General features: G+C 43.9%; 2 protein-coding genes and 1 non-coding gene across 5 annotated transcripts in view; all 3 read left to right on the forward strand.

Annotated features, from left to right (window-relative positions):
* Nucleotides 1–1541, forward strand: part of Nup107 (nucleoporin 107) — a 36703-nt gene extending 35162 nt beyond the window's left edge. Inside the window, exons 27-28 of one of the 2 annotated variants that reach the window (XM_027392334.2) lie at nt 762–929; nt 1192–1497. In XM_027392334.2, the coding sequence (XP_027248135.1) occupies nt 762–929; nt 1192–1299 (276 nt within the window). In that variant the 3' untranslated portion in view covers nt 1300–1497. Of the gene's footprint in view, nt 1–761; nt 930–1191 lie in introns of both variants that reach the window. The other variant, XM_027392335.2, reaches the window with a different exon arrangement.
* A 2622-nt stretch (nt 1542–4163) lies between these two features.
* Slc35e3 (solute carrier family 35 member E3) lies at nt 4164–18107 on the forward strand. 2 transcript variants are annotated; one of them, XM_027392336.2, is made up of 5 exons: nt 4171–4789; nt 5827–5937; nt 9423–9581; nt 11521–11603; nt 16305–18107. In XM_027392336.2, the coding sequence occupies exons 1-5, from the start codon at nt 4388–4390 to the stop codon at nt 16489–16491; spliced, it is 942 nt and encodes a 313-aa protein (XP_027248137.1). In that variant the 5' UTR covers nt 4171–4387; the 3' UTR covers nt 16492–18107. The 2 variants fall into 2 exon arrangements, with proteins under 2 accessions (XP_027248138.1, XP_027248137.1); XM_027392337.2 differs by lacking the exon at nt 11521–11603 and having other exon boundaries at nt 4164–4789; nt 16207–16442.
* LOC113832380 lies at nt 7827–7989 on the forward strand. Its single transcript, XR_003480568.1, has one exon. It is a non-coding gene; the product is annotated as a U1 spliceosomal RNA (small nuclear RNA).
* Nucleotides 18108–18761: the final 654 nt, after the last annotated feature.

Genomic DNA, 18761 nt, shown 5'->3' on the forward strand with positions numbered 1-18761 from the left:
AGTGCTGGAATTAAAGGCGTGCGCCACCAACGCCTGGCCTCAGTGTACGTCTTAATCCTAAAGTTCGTAATAAAACTCCCCAGCATAATTTTAAGTGTTCAGTAGGTTTCTTAGGCCAAACCTTTCTTTTCTGATTCAGGCTTGTGTTGAAGTAAGATCCGAATATGGTAAAATACCAAAACTTGAGGATTATATTGATATATCAATATCTTTTTAATTTTGATTATTGGTTAATTTTAGATTAGATAATAAAAGCTATAAAATAGTCTGGAATCTCTTGAGAGATGGAAAGTAATAAATGATTATTTTACAAATGCTGAGAGGTGGGTCAGCAGTTAAGGGCATTGCCCTTCCTTCCAGAAGACCAAGCCCCTGGTCTGTAAGTTTTCTTCAGATCACCTATGCCCACTTTAAAGCTATCTAAACAGTTGTTATACAGTATCGCTTAGCAAATAATGATAAAGTATTCGTGCTTAGTACTCTCCATTTGTTGTTGGCTAAATCTATTGGTTCCTAATGTGACTGACTTTTTGGTTTTGGTGGTGGTGGGTGGTTTATATTTTTGAGACAGGGTCTCAGTAGCAGCCTAGCACACTGTATAGATCAGGCTTGCTCTGAATTTGAACTTACCCCCTCCCCTCCTGAGTGCTGGGGTTTGGGGTGTCAGGTGTGACCACTGGACCTTGCTGTAGTTGACTTTTCTGTTTGTAAGGGTATGTCACTTACAGTTGTTCAAATGATGACTTGATGCCTGTCTGTAGGATGCTGAGGAAGACCCTGAAAGAACACATCAGATGGTTTTACTAAGAAAGCTCTGTCTGCCCATGCTGTGTTTCCTGCTTCATACTATATTGCATAGCACAGAGCAGTACCAGGAGTGCCTGCAGTTGGCTGACATGGTGTCCTCTGAGCGCCACAAACTGTACCTGGTGAGTTCTGAACCATTTGCAGTTTTAAGTTTTAACATTGGATAATATTTGTGAATACTTGTTTACATTTTTTTAGTTCTTCCATTTTCTGAAAATAATGTTACAATTTTAGTGTACTTTTGAAAAAACTTGTCTCTGTGAGTGAATGGAAGTATATAGTCTGCCCTGAAAATCAGCACGTCTCTGAGGCACATAGATCTTAAGATTACTTTTTAAAAAGTTGATCGTCTAACTTTTTTTTTTTTTTTTTTTTTAATGTCAGGTATTTTCTAAGGAAGAACTAAGGAAACTGCTGCAGAAGTTAAGGGAATCCTCTCTGATGCTTCTAGACCAGGGGCTTGACCCGCTCGGATATGACGTTCAGTCATAACTCATCACCTCTGATGCCCCGGACACGGGGTTGTTTGGTTTTGACCAAATATACATATTTGTAATTACTGATTTTTTTTTTCCTTTGGCATTTTTTGGGGAAACTGTAAAATTTAAGCTTTTGAATTTTGTATTATATCAGTATTTCTTTAAGTATTTTTTAATGAAATTATACAAAATAAATTTTTTGTTGTATAAATGCTAGTTTTCTCTTATGTAATAGAATAAACAAATTAAATGTTATATTATTCTTTTTGCTGTAAGTTTCTGACATTAAAATTTAAAGAGAATAGAGAATAAAAATAGATTCATTTTCCTTTTGGTTTTTCGAGACAGGGTTTATCTGTATTGCTTTGGAGACTGCCCTGGAACTCGCTCTGTAGACCAGGCTGGCCTCAAACTCACAGAGATCGCCTGTCCCTGCCTCCCAAGTACTGGGATTAAAGGTATTCGCCACCACCGCCCTGCAAGAATAGATTCATTTTCAAGACAGGTACGTAATTTCTCATTTCTCATAAAATTTAATATTTTTCTGAATAGTAAAGATGAATCTAGCAAGAGTATTTTCAAATGGAGCTGGAGAGATGGCTCAGCAGTTAAGAGCACTGGCTGTTCATCCAGAGGACCAAGATTCATTTCCCAGTATACATACGGTGGCTCACAAACCATCTGTAATTCCAGTTCCAGAAGATCTAATGCCCTCTTTTGGCCTCTGTGAGCGTCAGGCACAATGATAAACAACCACATAGAAATAAAAATGAGCCAAGTACCCACATGGACCAAGAACAGTCACATATAACTCCATCTTCAGATGATCTGACCCACTTATTTGCACAAACCCACACAAAATACACATGATTAATTTTTTTTTTTTTTTTTAAGATTTTACTTATTATGTATGCTGTCTTTGGCCTACACACCAGCAGAGGGCACCAGATCACACTCAAGGTGGTTGTGAGCCACCATGTGGTTGCTGGAATTAAACTCAGGACCTCTGGAAGAACAGTCAGTGCTCTTAACCCCTGAGCTATCTTTCCCCGCCCCCCTTTTTTTTTTAATTGTAGAACGAGGTTATATAGCAGTATTGTTGAACCAATACTAGTTTTCCTATGTGTGGTCATTGGAGTTGTGACAATGTAGGGAAGTGCTCTCCCTCATCCTTAGGAGGTGCACACTGAAATATTTATGGTTGAAAGTCATAAAATCTGGGCTGGAGAGATGGCTCAGAGGTTAAGAGCACTGACTGCTCTTCCAGAGGTCCTGAGTTCAATTCCCAGCAACCACATGGTGGCTCACAACCATCCATTATGAGATCTGGTGCCCTCTTCTGGTGTGCAGATATACATGGAAGCAGAACGTTGTATACATAATAAATAAATAAAATCTTTAAAAAAAAGTCATAAAATCTGTGCTTTATGTTGAAATAGTTTAGCTTTAAAATTAAAGTCTACACAGTTAAAGCAACGGAGTAAAATAGGAACTGTCTAAAGGGCCGAGGAGTGTTTATCATACTAATCTTTCAACTTCCCTTTACATTTAATTTTTTTTCAAGATAAAAAGGTTTTTACATAAGCCGGGCGTTGGTAGTGCATGCCTTTAATCCCAGCACTCTGGAGGTAGAGGCAGGTGGATCTCTGTGAGTTCGAGATCAGCCTGGCCTACAAGAGCTAGTTCCAGGACAGCCTCCAAAGCCACAGAGAAACCCTGTCTCGAAGGAAAAAAAAAAAAAAGGTTTTACATGGTGTTCAAAAATCCATAGCAGAACTGAGTATGCATGTGGATAATAAAAGAACTTTCTGACTTTATCCCAGACAACAGGGATTGTAGTGCATGATGTGAAATCCACAAAGAATCAGTAAAAGCTGAGAAAAAGAAAAAAAACTGAGTATCGTAATTTTAAAAAGTGGTACGCCGACAGAGCTTGGGTAGAGGGGTGTTTTATTGGGGGAAAGTGAATGGGAAAGGGGTAGGGGATGCCGGCCTCTGGGGACAAGAGGCGGGAAGGGAGAGGCCGAGAAAAAGAAAAATGGGAGGTGGGCAGGGCCCTTTTAAAAGGGAACGTAGTTGCAAGGCAGTGATGGCTCATGCCTTCAATCCCAGCACTCGAAAGCAGAGGCAGGTGGATCTCAGTGAGTTTGAAGACAGCCAGACCTACACAGAGAAACCCTCTCTAGAAAAATTAAAGGAAAAAAAAAAAAAGGAACTTAGTGAAAGTGCACAGGAGGTGCTCTTAGTGGCTGCAGCTGACGACGTATCCTGTCAGAGCCTCAAGGACGCCAGTGCAGGTGCCCGAATACTAACAAATACAAATTTTCATTTCCAAATAATAATCCTCTCCACCTCCAAAATTTTGAAGTTGAGCTTCATATTTGCTACTATAATGAGCCTCTTAGGAGTGCAAATATCTTGGCCATACAGAAAAATGTACTTGCTTCTTAGGTTTACACAGAATTTGTGGGTGAAAGATGTATCTGTGGTTTGAAGTTTTTCGGGTCAAGCAAGCCAAAATGTTTTCAAATCTGAGTATACGACAGCTATACTGTCTTCTCCACTCTTCCATATATTTAGACCTTTAAAGCTATTTAAAAATACACTTTCACTAAGTAATGCCGGTCTGCAGAGGATAAAACTGTTCAGCACCCGTGGAGTGTAAAATTGGCGAGGAGTCTGCGCCGCAGGAGACGTTGACAGGGAAGTCGGGTGACCTGCCACAGATAATAATCGCCCCCTGCAACCAGCGAGAGGCCAAGGGCTCCTAGCAGTTGGGCAACCCGATGGGCTGCGGTAGGCGCCCAGCGCGCCTGCGCGGCGGAAGTGCGAGCAGGGTCACGTGGCCCTAGGGGGCGGGACCCAGAGGAGCAGCCGGGTACCCGCTCCGAGGGCGGCGGCCTATCCAGCCCAGCCTCCGAGCGCTCGCGGCGGCCCGGGACCTGGCTGGCGCATGCCTGTCTTCGGCCGGACCCTGAGGCGGGCGGCTGCGGCACGCGGTGCTGGAGGGCCCGGGCAGCCGGAGAGCGGCCGGGCGCCCCGCGGGGAGGCTGGACAGCCCGGGCTTGGCTGAGAGTGCTGCTCCGTCGCCGGCGGGCATCATGGCATCGCTGGCAGACCGGGTCCGGGGCAACGGGCGCATCGCCGCCGGGCTCCTGTTCAACTTGCTGGTGTCCATCTGCATCGTGTTCCTTAACAAATGGATCTATGTACACCACGGCTTCCCCAATATGAGCCTGACCCTGGTGCACTTCGTGGTCACCTGGCTGGGCTTATACATCTGCCAGAAAATGGACATCTTTGCCCCCAAAAGTCTGCCGCTCTCCAAGATCCTCCTCCTGGCCCTCAGCTTCTGTGGCTTTGTGGTCTTCACCAACCTTTCTCTACAGAACAACACCATAGGCACCTATCAGCTGGCCAAGGCCATGACTACGCCGGTGATCATAGCCATCCAGACCTTCTGGTACCAGAAGAGCTTCTCCATCCGAATACAGCTCACGCTGGTGAGTAGCTGGACGAGCGAGCGCGTCCCTGGCCACCCACCGGATTGTCTTGGTTATCATACGTGCTTCTATTCCCCGGGAAAATTGAATGCACCTTGCTTATAGCCTGGCATGCTGGCGGCTAATTACCATCTTCTTGATTCCACACACGAGTCTATAAGAGAGTCACCGTCCGGCTTATTTTGGAGAGGGGTGGAAAAAGCCATTTTGGCACTCAGCTGGCTCTTAATAAAAGGGTGTGTTGCTGTGGTTTTTAGAACTGCTATATGATGGAAATTAAATGCTGTGATTGGTGACGGGCGGGGCGGGGGAGGGGGGAAGCCGACTTAGATGGTACTGTTGAAAGTGTCAGAGTACCTGCGAAAGCTTAACCTGGAAAGGAAAAAAATTCCTACCCCGGGGGAATAGAACCACGTATGATAACCATGAAATGGTTTAGCATAAAATATCTCAGGATATGCATTCATCGGCATACTGTTGGGAGTGCTTGTGTCTAAATAAAAGAGTCATTAAAACAACGTTAGCAGTTGTGTTTAGTGTTTATTAGTATTTATTTCTTACATATTTATGTTCATATGTTAAGTACTAGTTTGGCGATCCATTTACTTACCTGGAAATGCGCATAGTATTTCCTTAAAAAGCCCGATGCTCTGGGCGTTGGTGGCGCACGCCTTTAATCCCAGCACTCCAGAGGCAGAGGCAGGTGGGTCTCTGTGAGTTGGAGGCCAGCCTGGTCTCCAGAGCGAGTGCCAGGATAGGCTCCAAAGCTACACAGAGTAACCCTGTCTTGAAAAACCAAAAAAAAAAAAAAAAAAAAAAAAAAAAAAAAAAAAAAAGCCCGATGCATGGATTCATTATTTTCTCCCAGATACAGAGTTGTATGTCTGCAGAGGATTACACTATTTTATATGGTATTAGCAGTTTTCCCAAACGAAGAAAAAATACAGTTCAGTGTTCTCCAGAGATGTGTTTCATTAGTTTTGTAAGAAACTGTTCTTGAATTTAATCTCAACAGCATTTGCTCTTTTTCTTTACAGATCCCTATAACTGTAGGTGTAATCCTAAATTCTTATTACGATGTGAAGTTTCATTCTCTTGGAATGGTGTTTGCTGCCCTTGGTGTGTTAGTTACATCCCTTTATCAAGTGGTTGGTAATTTTTTTTTCTTTATGTGTCTTTTTAGCAGATTTCGTAAATTTTGAAGCTGTAACCCAAGGTTTAGAAAATACAGTATAGAGACAATAAACTGTTGGGAAGAAAGCCTAATTGATAAGTTGTGTAACTCCTGGTGAAGAGGAGACAGAAAAACTTGGGGGTGTGATGCTCACCAAATGCCTGTTTGTAAGTGCACGATACCCATACTTAACAGAGTTTGGGGCAAGTTTGCTTTTTGGGTTTTTTTGCTTTGTTTTGTTTTATGGGAAGTCTTTACAAAATGAGCAATAAGGCTTTGCTTCATAAGTTTGTTGATTATATTTTATTTTATATTTTATATAATCAACAGAGTAAATGACAAGTTGCTCTTAAGAAGTGCATACATTTCCAGACGTTTGAACAAGAAAAAAAAAAATCAGATGTAAAAACTTTAAAACTCAGAAGAAGTGTTGGTGTTACAACTCTGGCTTTTGTAATTTGTTGAGGTAAATAAAGTGGTTTCTAGGTTTTTAACCTTTTGTACAAACAGTGCCTTGCCTGTAGCCAGGATACAGTTAAACTTTTTTCATGGAGTCACTTCATTACCATAAATTCCCAACAAGCTGCTTCTTGGGTCCTGTATAGTGGTGAGAAATAAATAACAGTAAACAGTGAAACAGTATTCTCTCTATACTGAAAATCTTGGTCTGGAAATTCTGGGTGTGCCTGCATGGGGAATCAAAGCCAAATATAGCAAATGTTACAACAACTCTGTCACAAGTATCCACAGGTTATAAAGGTAGGCATTCTAGTTAGAATGTTTGTTCAGTACTACACCCTACCACCTTACTCTTTGCTGGTAATGATTTCCCAGAAACATCTACTATTCCTGGGGGTGGGGTGCTGAGGATTGGACCCACAGCCTTGTTGAATTCTAAGCAAACTTAAATACTGTGCTACAACTGACCCAGTCAGCTAACAACTTCAGCAACTACCAAAACTTCTAGGATGTTGTCCTGGGGGAAGAACCCAAGACCTTTCACACACTAGGCAAATAATCCACCACTCAGCTACAACCCCAGCTCTCCTACCTTTTACTTTTTTTTTTAATTTTATGTATTTGTTATGTATACATTGGTTCTGCCTGAACACCAGAAGAAGACACCAGATCTCATTATAGATGGTTGTGAGCCACCATGTGGGTACTGGGACTTGAACTCAGGACCTCTGGAAGAGCAGCCAATGCTTTTAACCTCTGAGCCATCTCTCCAGCCCACCTTTTGCTTTTTATACTTATTTTGTTTATATGCACTAGTACATGTGTGCATGCACATACCAGTCACCATGTGCAGATAGAGGTCAGAGGGCAACGTTCAGAGGCCAGAGTCTATTCTCTCCCAGCATGTGGGTCCCTAGGATTGAACTTCGACAGTCAGGTTTGGCAGCAGAGACCTTTACCCATTGATCCTCTTTTTTTACTTTTTGTTGTGTTTTGTTTTTTGTTTTGAGACAGGACTATGTTACTCTGGCTTGCCTGAAACTCATGGAGATCTGCCTGCCTTCCAAGTGCTGGGATTAAAGGATGTGTTACCACACCTGGTCTACTTGTTAAATATTAGAGGTTTTTTTTTACTCCCTATACATAATTCCAGCTCACAACAATTACTTTTTTTTTTTTTTTGCCATTTTTGTTCCAGAAGGTTTCAAACTCACTGTAGATTAGAATCAAAAGGTTCTGTATCCCTGATGTTTACAAGGCTGATCAAGAAATGACTGCAGACCAATGGGCAAAGGTTCTGTCACAATAAACAGTAAAGGTACTAGGACAGAATAGGTAGACACCCCCACCCAATACACACACACACACACACACACACACACACACACACACACACACACACACACAGATGCCTTTTAGGAGATAGCATGATCACGAAGGTGGTTTTCCCAGGATGAGGCTTATACATTGCACTCCAGATGTGCTAACCCCTGCGATTTCCCTAAATTCTGGAAACCTGACTGCATAATTTTTGGTAGTGGGGGGACTGTGTTTGAGCTCTCCCATTTAAAGAGAGAGAGAGAGAGAGAGAGAGAGAGAGAGAGAGAGAGAGAGAGAGAGAGAGAGAGAGAGAGGAGTTCTTTTGAACAGTATTATATTTGCCTCTCATATCCTATTTGGTTTCTAAGTTTGTTCGGGTACAGCTGGGAACATTAAGAGAAGGTGAAAGAAGTATCTTCAGCTCTTAGCTGGAGAAATGGTGGGTTTGTTTGTTTGACAGACATCTTTATGCTCCCATGATAAGGAAAAGCAACTGTAACCCTAACCTTCAATACATGCATTCAGACTTGGCAGTCCATAGCCAGCCTCGGTAGTATCCCTCCATGCCAAGGAAGGTCTTGAGGAGCACCGAGGCAGAAATGGCAGTTTTGCACTCAGAATGGCTAGGCTAGACCAGAGGGAGAGTTCGTTTCAGTTGGAGGCACAGATGTTTGCTCGGCTGTGAAGTATTGAGGCTTATCCTTTAATATGTGTGAAAGCACAGAGCATTTGGGGAGAGCATTTGATGTGTTTAGTGAGGCTAGACTATAGGTGTGTTGTGGGAGCATGATGCTAAGTGGCTAGAACTGGATGGTAAAGTCTTGCTGCCAATCAGGAAATGCCTTTACTCTGCAGACACCAGCAAAAAATTGGGAAAAGGCTTTGCCAAACCTTATATTTAAGAGCAATGGCTCCAGTGGCAGTGGAGGGTACAAAAGGGAAAAAGAAAAGTGTGAAGAGTATGGCAGACAGGGTGGGAAGGTGAGCCTGCACTATCGGCAGCCTTCCTGTTTTTGCTCACCGTGCCACTCGTATAAGCAGGCGGGGGAAGAATCCCTTCTTTGTCCTTTATATTCTCAGAGGACTCCAGTGAAGGCTGGCAGAAGTGTGGTTCAGATTTCCTGTTTCTCCATTTGGGTCTTACTGGATTCCTATAGACTTACTTCATGTAACAGATACCTAGACTCAGGAAATGGGTCTGCAGAGGTGGTTCAAAAGCCAGGCTGTTTCTGCCAGATCTGCTTCAAACTGTCGGCTCTTCATATCTGTGAAGTATTTTGAGGACACGGGATATGAGATTTTGAGGTTTTCACTGAATGAGACAGTGTTTAGGGTTTCTGTTTACTCTGTTATGCCCAGTTATGTTGGTGGCATGTGGAAAACCTGACCCACAGAAGAGTTCTCTGGAGAGGAAAAATGTCTTCTGCCATTGATTGGGTTTTAAGTGGCTCCGAAGTCCACGTACCTTTAAAGCCACAAGTGGGAGTCCACTTAGAACATGTCACATACCAGGCTCACAGAGCTCCTGTATCTGAGGTGCTCATGGTCACTCATGTCTCCCCACTGTTGAAAACCTTTAGGGTAATGAGGTGTGTCATCTTCCCCTAGCCTGATGCTGTATGGCTTTGACTGAATGATGCTTCTCTCTGTCCCTAACTTATCTTGTCTCCTGATTTTCAGTGGGTGGGAGCCAAGCAGCATGAACTACAAGTGAATTCCATGCAGCTGCTGTACTACCAGGCTCCCATGTCCTCTGCCATGCTGCTGGTGGCTGTGCCCTTCTTTGAGCCAGTGTTTGGAGAGGGAGGAATATTTGGCCCCTGGTCAGTTTCTGCTTTGGTAAGTCCTGATTGTTTTGGTGCCTAAGAAACTGCAGTAGGCACATTTCTTTCCTTAGGCGGTTTTTGGGTTTTAGAGCACAATGTCAATTCTGTTCTCCCATCTAACCCCTTGTTTGCTCTGTAAGGAAGCCGAGTAAGCATTATCTTCAGATGAGGAAACAGGCACAGGAAGATGAAGGGACTGGCCTAGCTTGGAACAGCTGGACAGCGGCAAACCAGGTTACAGTTCATACTTTCCAGTGCCCGGTTACCATTCAGTCCCTGCCAAACTAGAGTCCACACATAATTTGGGCATTGTATTTTAAATTTTTTTTCCTTTTTTTTTTTTCCTTTTGGTTTTTCGAGACAGGTTTTCTCTGTGTAGCTTTGGAGCCTATCCTGGCACTCGCTCTGGAGACCAGGCTGGCCTCGAACTCACAGAGATCCGCCTGCCTCTGCCTCCCGAATGCTGGGATTAAAGGTGTGTGCCACCAACGCCCAGCTTCATTGTATTTTAATTTTATATTTGTACAATGTATTATAAAACAATGGCCTCATGTCATATAAATACTACGTACTTATTGGATAGAAACCTAAGAATGTCGAATTACCAGTTTTTGGTGCTGATCTCTTGCCTTGAGAGTAGAACCTATTGTCTGGTTGCCCACCAATGATGTAGCTCTCAGGAACCATTGCCTGAGCTGTAAACTTCCTGTCTAATGGAGAAGTAGCCAAGCAGAGTAGGTGAGGAGCACAAAGCAGGTCTAAATACTAGTACTGTTCTTTACCAGCTGTGTGGTCCTGGCCATCCATTCATTCGCTCTACCCTCCTGTGCTCTCAGCTGTAAGAAAGGGGTGCTGTTTATCCACCTGCCTTGAGCTCGTTGATGAGAATTAATGTGTGAGCACATAAAACATACCGTAAGTTTTGGTTATCCTGATTTGTGTATGTATGGGTGTGGGATATATACATCTGCACACGGAGGCCAGAAATTGACACTGGTATCTTCATCAGTTATTCTCCCCCTTTGTTTTACAGCGGGGTCTCTCTCCAGCCCCAGGGATCCTCCTGTCTCCACTTCCCCAGCATTGAGATTACAGACACACAGCCACTCCGAGCTCTTGCCTGAGTTCTGGGTATCTAAACTCAGGCCTCATGCTTTGCCCCCCTGAGCCATCTCCCCATCACAATGCTTGTTATCTTCAAGTAGTTTCTTTGTTTGTTTTGTTTTTCAAGACAGGGTATCTCTGTGGCTTTGGAGCCTGTCCTGGAACTTGCTCTGTTGACCAGGCTGGCCTTGAACTCACAGAGATTTACCTGTCTCTGCCTCCTGGGGATGGGATTAAAGGCATTTGCCAGGATTGCCTAACTCCAAAACTATTTTCTTTTTTTTTTTTTATTATGTGTATTGTATTATTTGTTCGGCACCAAATCTCATTACAGATGGTTGTGAGCCACCATGTGGTTATGGGAATTGAACTCAGGACCTTTAGAAGAGCAGGCAGTGCTCTTAACCACTGAGCCATCTCTCCAGGCCCCAAAATGATTTTCTTTTTCTTTTCCTTTTTTTTTTTTTTTTTTTTTTTTTTTGGTTTTTCAAGACAGGGTTCCTCTGTATTGTTTTGGAGGCTGTCCTGGAACTCACTCTGTAGACCAAGATGGCCTCGAATTCACAGAGATCCGCCTAAATCAATTTTCTAAACTCTGTTTTTTTGGAGGGTGTGTGTTCATTTGTCCTATGTGCTTGTTTTGAGACATGCTCTAACTCTGCAGCTCCAACTGGCCTGGAACTCCTTAAGCCACTGGCCTCAAATTTACAGTGATCCCCCTGCATCTACCTTAATACATATAGATGGGGTTACCAGCGTGTGACATCTTGTTAAATGGATGAAGTTTTCATTTTTGCATTCCTAACGAGACATTCCTGGTTCCAATGATTCTCTTGGCTCATTTGTAGCTTATGGTACTGCTGTCTGGAGTCATCGCTTTCATGGTGAACTTATCAATTTATTGGATCATTGGGAACACCTCACCAGTCACGTATCCTTCCTGTGTACTTCAAATGTGTATAAGCTTTGTTTCCCATTTGCGGCCTTGAGTTTACCATTATTATATCGCCTTTTTTAAGTAGACTGGGTTATTTTCACTCTTTTATGTCATATTTCATTATTATGGGTGTTTTTCTGCATGTATGTCTGTGCACACTGCATGCCTAATGCCTTTGGAGGCCAGAGAAGCCACCGATTCCCTAGAACTAGGATTACAGATGGCTGTGAACCTCCAAGTGGGTTCCGGCAACCTAACCCAGGTCCTCTGGAAGAGCAGCAAGTGGTCTTAACTGCTGAGACATCACTCTAACCCCTTAATTTTTTTAAGACTGTCTTTCCACACTAGTGTCTATGGAATTTATTAACTAAGGAAATGAGTTTGCTTTCTTGTAAAGGAATACGTTTGAATTTTCTTAAGTAGTGGTAACCTTTTCTCTTATAAAAACTGACTTAGCACTATGACTTGCTAGTAGTGAGTCTAAGTGATATTTATTGAATGAGTAATGGAGTGGTTGCTTAGGTTTGAGTTAGCTTTCAGATATCTACAGTGATAAAGTAGAGGTGTGGTCAGTTTATGTAACAAAGGGTAATTTCATACCCTGATTTTGGGGTATGTCTGTATTTATTTGGAAATGGATATTATTGCTTCCAAATAAATACATGTTCTTAATATTCCAAATTTTAAAAAAATGAAGTTATATGATGAAGGTCAAATTCCACTGTCAGTTTTCACCATCCTGCCTGCTATTCTCTTGGTCATTGCATTTCACTTTGCCCTACTTGTAAGCAAATGTGAAGAATGAATTCCTCATATAAAACAGGTAGTTTAGTAATGTTTTAAAGAGTATACTGACTTTTTAAAGCTGGGTGTGATGTGGTTCATGCCTGTATTCCCAGGACTTGTAAGGCTGAGGCAAGCTATGTGTTTGAAGTCAGCCTGGGCTGTGTAGACTGAGATCTCAGATGAGGGGCCTGAGGAGAAGGGCACCTGTGCTGTCGAAGCAGGGTGAACACAGAATGCAGGGGAATGGATGATCACATGGAGCTTCCAGGGAAGACCTATGACTGCATGACATGAGAAGCCACTGTAGCTTGGAGCAGAGATGTGCCATGGTCCCACATCCTCATGGAAGCACTGTGGATACCTGTGGTGCTGAGCAGGGTTTCTCACCTCAGGCTGTCCACCTTGAGACCAAGACTTCTTGGGGGGGGTGGGTGGCTATGCTGGCCTTGAAAGATGGACAGCAGCAGGCCATGTCTCTGCCACTAGATGCCAGGAGCACCCCAAGCCCTACCCCAACTGTCAAAAATGTCTGCAAACATTTTTGGTTGAAGAAAATTGGACTAGGAAAGGTGAGAAGGAGGGAGACCATCAGGGAGCCACTGCAGTTTCTAATTCATAAGTACTAGCTTGTAGGGCTGCAGAGGTGGTCCAGCAGCTCACAATTTTAAGTTCAGCTCTAGGGGATATGATGTCCTCTTCTGGCCTATGCGCGCGCGCACACACACACACACACACACACACACACACGACTCTTAAGTGACAAAGGGAATGGTGAGAAGTCCTGAGCTTCCCAACACATTCCCACATAGCACCAACAGGTTTCCTGAACAGTTGGATGTGGAGAATGCAAAGCAGTAAGGTGGGCCCCATATATATTGCAGTGGCTGTCTAGGGAAGAGGTCTGAGGTGCAGGCAGCACATTCCATTTGCAAGGTTCAGACACCAGGCCTCAGCTACAGTGGTCCTGAGTCATTGTAAAGATGGATGGTGACTGAGATTGCCCAGCAAACAAGTCACAGAAAAGAGGAAAAGACCGGATCCTGGGCACTTTACCTTCAGAGTTCACAGATGGGAGAGGGGTTAAGCAGAGGAGCTGAAGAGGAGCCCCAGAGGGGAAGAGAGAGGAGATTGATGGTGACTCCACCTGAGAAGGAGGGGTAGGGAACTCTGTGTCAGGAGGAAGATTGGCAGTTGGTCCTAGACCCAGCGAAGCAAGGTCACTGACAGTTTTGACCAGAGTTGGGGGTGAGGCAAAGCCTGAGTGGAGCAGAAGGCAGAACTGGAGCTTGTACTCTTTGTCTTAGTTCCTAAAAAGATCTCTGAAGGGTGTCATTAAATTTGCCTTCCCTTTTCCTAAATGACTTTGACAGGCCAGAGCTGCCTAGCAAGGCTGGGAGTACTAAAAAACTAAAGTGTTAGAAGCATTTCCTTTGAAGATAGCACACAATTGAGATAAGGTGTATCTCACTGTGGCATTGTGATAGCTGTCCTAGCCACATCCCCTGGATCTCAGCGATCAACTACACACACACACACACACACACACACACACACACACACACACCCCAAAACAAAACAAAACAGAAGCAGGTATCCTGGGAGATGCCCATGCTCTCCTGAAGGCCGCCGCTGAGTGGGCTACTTTTTGGTTGGTACTTTTGTGTACATGGAAGAGTCGCATATTGCCCAGGCTGGCCTCAGATTTACTATGGAGCTGAGGATGACCTTGGCCTCCAGTCCTGCTTCAGCCTCCTGAGAGCTGGGATTACAAGCCTGCATCACCATGTCCAGCCCCATGGCTTTTGAAACCAAGCAGAGAGCCTGAGCGTAGAGGTCAGACAGAGGCAGACCTCTGCCCGGGTCTACCACTTCCTGTGATCTAAGTGTGTTGTGGGAGCTCGTGTGGTTCCACTGAGGTCACTTACAAACTGAGGGACGTGGGGTGGCTCAGTCAGCTCATTGTCCCCATCACTGCAGAGAGATTGGGGTGCAAAGGAAACAGCAGAGAAATAAGGGGCAGTGGTGTCTACAGTGCTGGGCAGTCCTGTCAAGCACAGGCAGTTATTATACTTACTCTTAATAACTTAGCAGGATGGAATTTACTATGTACTATAAGTTTAGTAGGGATTAATTATTTGATAATTAATAAGACACAAGATCATCTTACCATTTAATAGGCAGGGAAACTGAGGCAAAGTGGTTCTAGGAAGAACACATACATTCATAGGATACATCTGAAGGGCAACACAACATTAGTTTAGATAGAAAAATAATTATGTGTAAAATATGTCAGAATAATGTCTGAGGGTTGTATGTATGTGTGGTTTGACTTTTTTTTAAAGATGAACAATGACTTGGGGAAAAAACTTTAGCCCAGTAATGAATTGCTGGCAGTATATTAGATTATAGCCTGAACTTTGGAGTTAAATAAGTCCACCTTTGTTTAGACTCCCAACACTTGAACTGTGCCCCTTGGTTAATTACAGTTGGTCTGGTGAAATGACTCAACACATGGACCTTCCACCAAGCCTGATGACCTACAGAGTCACATCCTCTGACCTCCATACATGTGCCTGGTATGCACTCACACACACACACACACACACACACACACACACACACACACACACACACACACACACACACACACACGCGCGCGCGCGCGCGTACTTAAATGATAAATGTACTATTTTCAAAGTCACTAGACTCTGGGCCTCCAGTTGTGAAGTGGGGAAGGTGAGAAGCAGTGGCGGTTCTGATATGCTTATGAAAAGCTCCTAACAGAGCAGCTGGTTCTGTTCTCACTCCCTCTCGGCTCCTCTCTCCCTTGTCCCCCTCTTCTTAGGCATCCTGGACGTTTTCATTTCGTAAGCTTCCTGGCGTCTGGCACATCTCAGCCCATTGCCAGTGACAGTTTGTTAGGAATGCCATTCCATAGCATAACCATGAACTGCTGTGCAGATGTCTCTCTCTACTTCACTCTGCGTGTCCTTCCTCCCCAGGGTCGCCTCTTTGGAGAGGTCATGAGGGATACTTGAGGCAGTCTCTTGTCACTTTGGAGTGTGTGTCTATGTAGTTTACATCCAACCCAGAAGAATAAATGGTGGTGGGGCTAGAGAAACAGCTCAGCAGTTAAGAGCACACCCTGCTCTTGCAAAGACCTGAGTTTGGTTCCTAACACATTGAGTGACTACAACTGCCTGTAACTCCCAGTCCTGGGAATCCAACATCCTCTTCTGACCTCCACAGGCATCATATTCACACGCACAAACTCACACAGACACACATGTATGCACACAGACCCACACACAGAGACACATGCACTCATACACAGTCACACACACACACTCACAGAAACATGTACACACACAGACACACACAAAACATACACTCATGCACACAGTCATGGGGGCACACACTTACACTCACACACAGAGACAGACACACAATTTTTAATGCAGTGTCACAATTTTCAAATCTGTCTGTAAATTGCTAAAAAGAAGAAAGTCTGAATGGCCAAGCATGTCACAAAGTGTCTGTTCTTTTTGGGGGGTGGGGGAGATGTTTCAAGACAGGGTCTCTCACTCTCTCTCTTTTTTGGTTTTTTGAGACAGGGTTTCTATGTGTAGCTTTGGAGGTTGTCCTGGAACTCTCTCTGTAGACCAGGCTGGCCTCGAACTCACATAGATCCACCTGCCTCTGCCTCCCGAGTGCTGGGATTAAAGGCGTGTGCCACCACCACCCAGTCAAAGTGTCTGTTCTTTAAATGCCTAGTGACTGTTGAGTCCTTGTTTCATGACGTTGTTTCCAGCCACAGGTAGCCTTTGCAGTATCTACACTATTGGTGTGGGCCTGTGTAACCCTCACATCTGTCTCGTTGCTCCGTTGCCTCCTTACCTGAACACTCAGCTACAACATGTTCGGACATTTCAAGTTCTGCATCACCCTGTGCGGAGGATACATTCTGTTTAAGGATCCACTGTCAGTTAACCAGGGGCTTGGCATCTTATGCACACTGTTCGGCATCCTCACCTATACCCACTTTAAACTCAGCGAACAGGAGGGAAGCAAGAGTAAGCTGGTCCAACGGCCCTGAGCTCTACCAGAGAAAGAAAGCTTCACCAAAACGATGAGAGACGTCAAATGTCTACGTCCATGGAAAAGCTATCATGCAAAGTTCACTGGATGACTTACCAGAAGTATTTTCTTCACAAAGATGACTGCTTTTAATACCTTTCATCGATTTGATTTTCTAAAACCAAAATGGTCCACGCTTCCTTTTAAAGTCTTTATGAAGCGGCAGCTGTCACTCATTGATAGAGTGTTTGCCTAGCATGCACTAGCATATCAGACCCTGGGCTCAGACCCCAGCACTTTCAAAGAAATGATATGAACTGCATATAAGATGGTTTCATTCTACCAACTAAAATATAGGAAAGTTCGGTTCCATAGGAATGACGAAGGGTGGGCACTCCAATGCTGCAGGTGTGCCCTGGCTTGGCGGTGGTCACACTCTCCCCAGGAAGGGCACATAGGACTTCTGCCTACTCATCCATGGTTTCCTACTGTGAGGTTTATTATATGTTAGTCAGTCTGTGTGGTGCAGGAGCTAACAGAGTCTTGCACATGCTAGACAAACACTACCATTGAGCTACACCCATAGACCTGGAGTCAGAATTTAAACTAAAAAGTGGTTATTTTAGCTTCTTTATCATTTGGGCAGTGATAGTTATTTTGGATCTCACTTTGTAGCCCTGGCTTGTCTGGAATTCTCTACAGAGACCAAGCTGGCTTTGAACTCAAAGAGATAAACTTGCCCCTGCCACCACACATTGTAGAATTGAAATACTTATAGAAAGCAAACTATCATAGACATGATCACAAAATAAGCCACAGTTATGAAAGTATTGCTCTTTTAGTAGAAAACAAATACAAGAAAATTTTCTCTGTTAAACAGGGCAGGGCTTGTGTGCCTCTAATCCTTGATGTTTGGAAAATCATCAGCCCAATTCAACAGCCCAGACTCTGTGCCAGAGTGAGTGTCTGCGCTTATAGGTAACTGGTGTTGGTAGGAATGACAGGCTCATTGGTCTTCTCGTGGCTTTGAGTTTTCAGTGAGCTCCAGCCTGTTTATGGAGCTAAAAAGCAAAACAAAACCCTTCGATTAAATGGCTCAAAGGAAAGTCTATAGGGCCATCAGGGATCACCCAAAAGTGGAGTACCTGCCTAGCATACATAGGCCTTGGTTACAATCCTAGCAGCAACAAAAGCAGACTGTACATGGAATAGGCAGGTCTCTTTACCTTGGTAACTGCTCTTCCAGCTTGCCCAATCATCTTACTGATTTCTACTATGGTCTCCCTGTCAGCACTCCCTGCCTTCCACGTATGAAGCAGTGTGGGGGAGCACTAGATGTCATTGGAAACTGGATTGAACTATGCCTTTCATTTTCATGCGCAAAGTCAGAGCAAAAGCTGTTCAAATTCCAGGACGAAACTTGGTGACAAATAGGAAAAATGTGAGAGAAGTAAAAAACTAGCTAACATTTAGCTAGTTGTGTGAGGTTTCAGAGGAATAAAGAAATATTTTTAACCGAGATTCAGGCAAAATACATGGTCTCTAGCAAATAGGGTCCTGTGTGTTTGATTACAAAAGTGTGTGTCTGCCATTAACCTGACATTTCACCATTAAAAGCAGCCCTTGATGACCTCATGAGAGTAGGATCTCTCCTCTTGAAATAACCTTTTTTTTTGGAGGGGGGTGAGACAGGATTTCTCTGTAGGTTTTGGAGACTGTCCTGGAACTCTCTTTAAAGACCAGGCTGGCCTCGAACTCACAGAGATCCGCCTGCCTCTGCATCCTGAGTGCTGGGGACTAAAGGTGTGCACCACCACTGCCCGGCAAAATAACCTTTTCTATACACACACTTTCTGTGAGAAAATGGCTTACAACAAAGAGCCACGTGTTACATTGTGGTAACAAATTTCATCTTTGATTTTTTTTCCACAGAGAAAGGTAACTTTTAATATCTCTTAGTTTTTTTGGTGACGATTTTTAGGGTTTTTATTTTATTTTTGTTGTTGTGGTTGTGGTTTTGGTTTCCCAAGGCAGGGCTTCTCTATGTAGGCCTGGCTGTACTGGAACTCTCTGTAGACCAGGCTGGCCTTGAACTCATAAAGATTTGCCTATCTCTGCCTCCCGGGTACTAGGATTAAAGGTGGGTGCTACCTGCTACCACCACCTGGTGATTTTTAGGGGTTTTTTTGTTTTTGTTTTTGTTTTTTTGGTTTTTCGAGACAGGGTTTCCCTGTGGCTTTGGAGCCTATCCTGGCACTAGCTCTTGTAGACCAGGCTGGTCTCAACTCA

Source organism: Cricetulus griseus (assembly GCF_003668045.3).
Source record: "Cricetulus griseus strain 17A/GY chromosome 1 unlocalized genomic scaffold, alternate assembly CriGri-PICRH-1.0 chr1_0, whole genome shotgun sequence".
In the NCBI taxonomy this organism is placed as follows: Eukaryota; Metazoa; Chordata; class Mammalia; order Rodentia; family Cricetidae; genus Cricetulus; species Cricetulus griseus.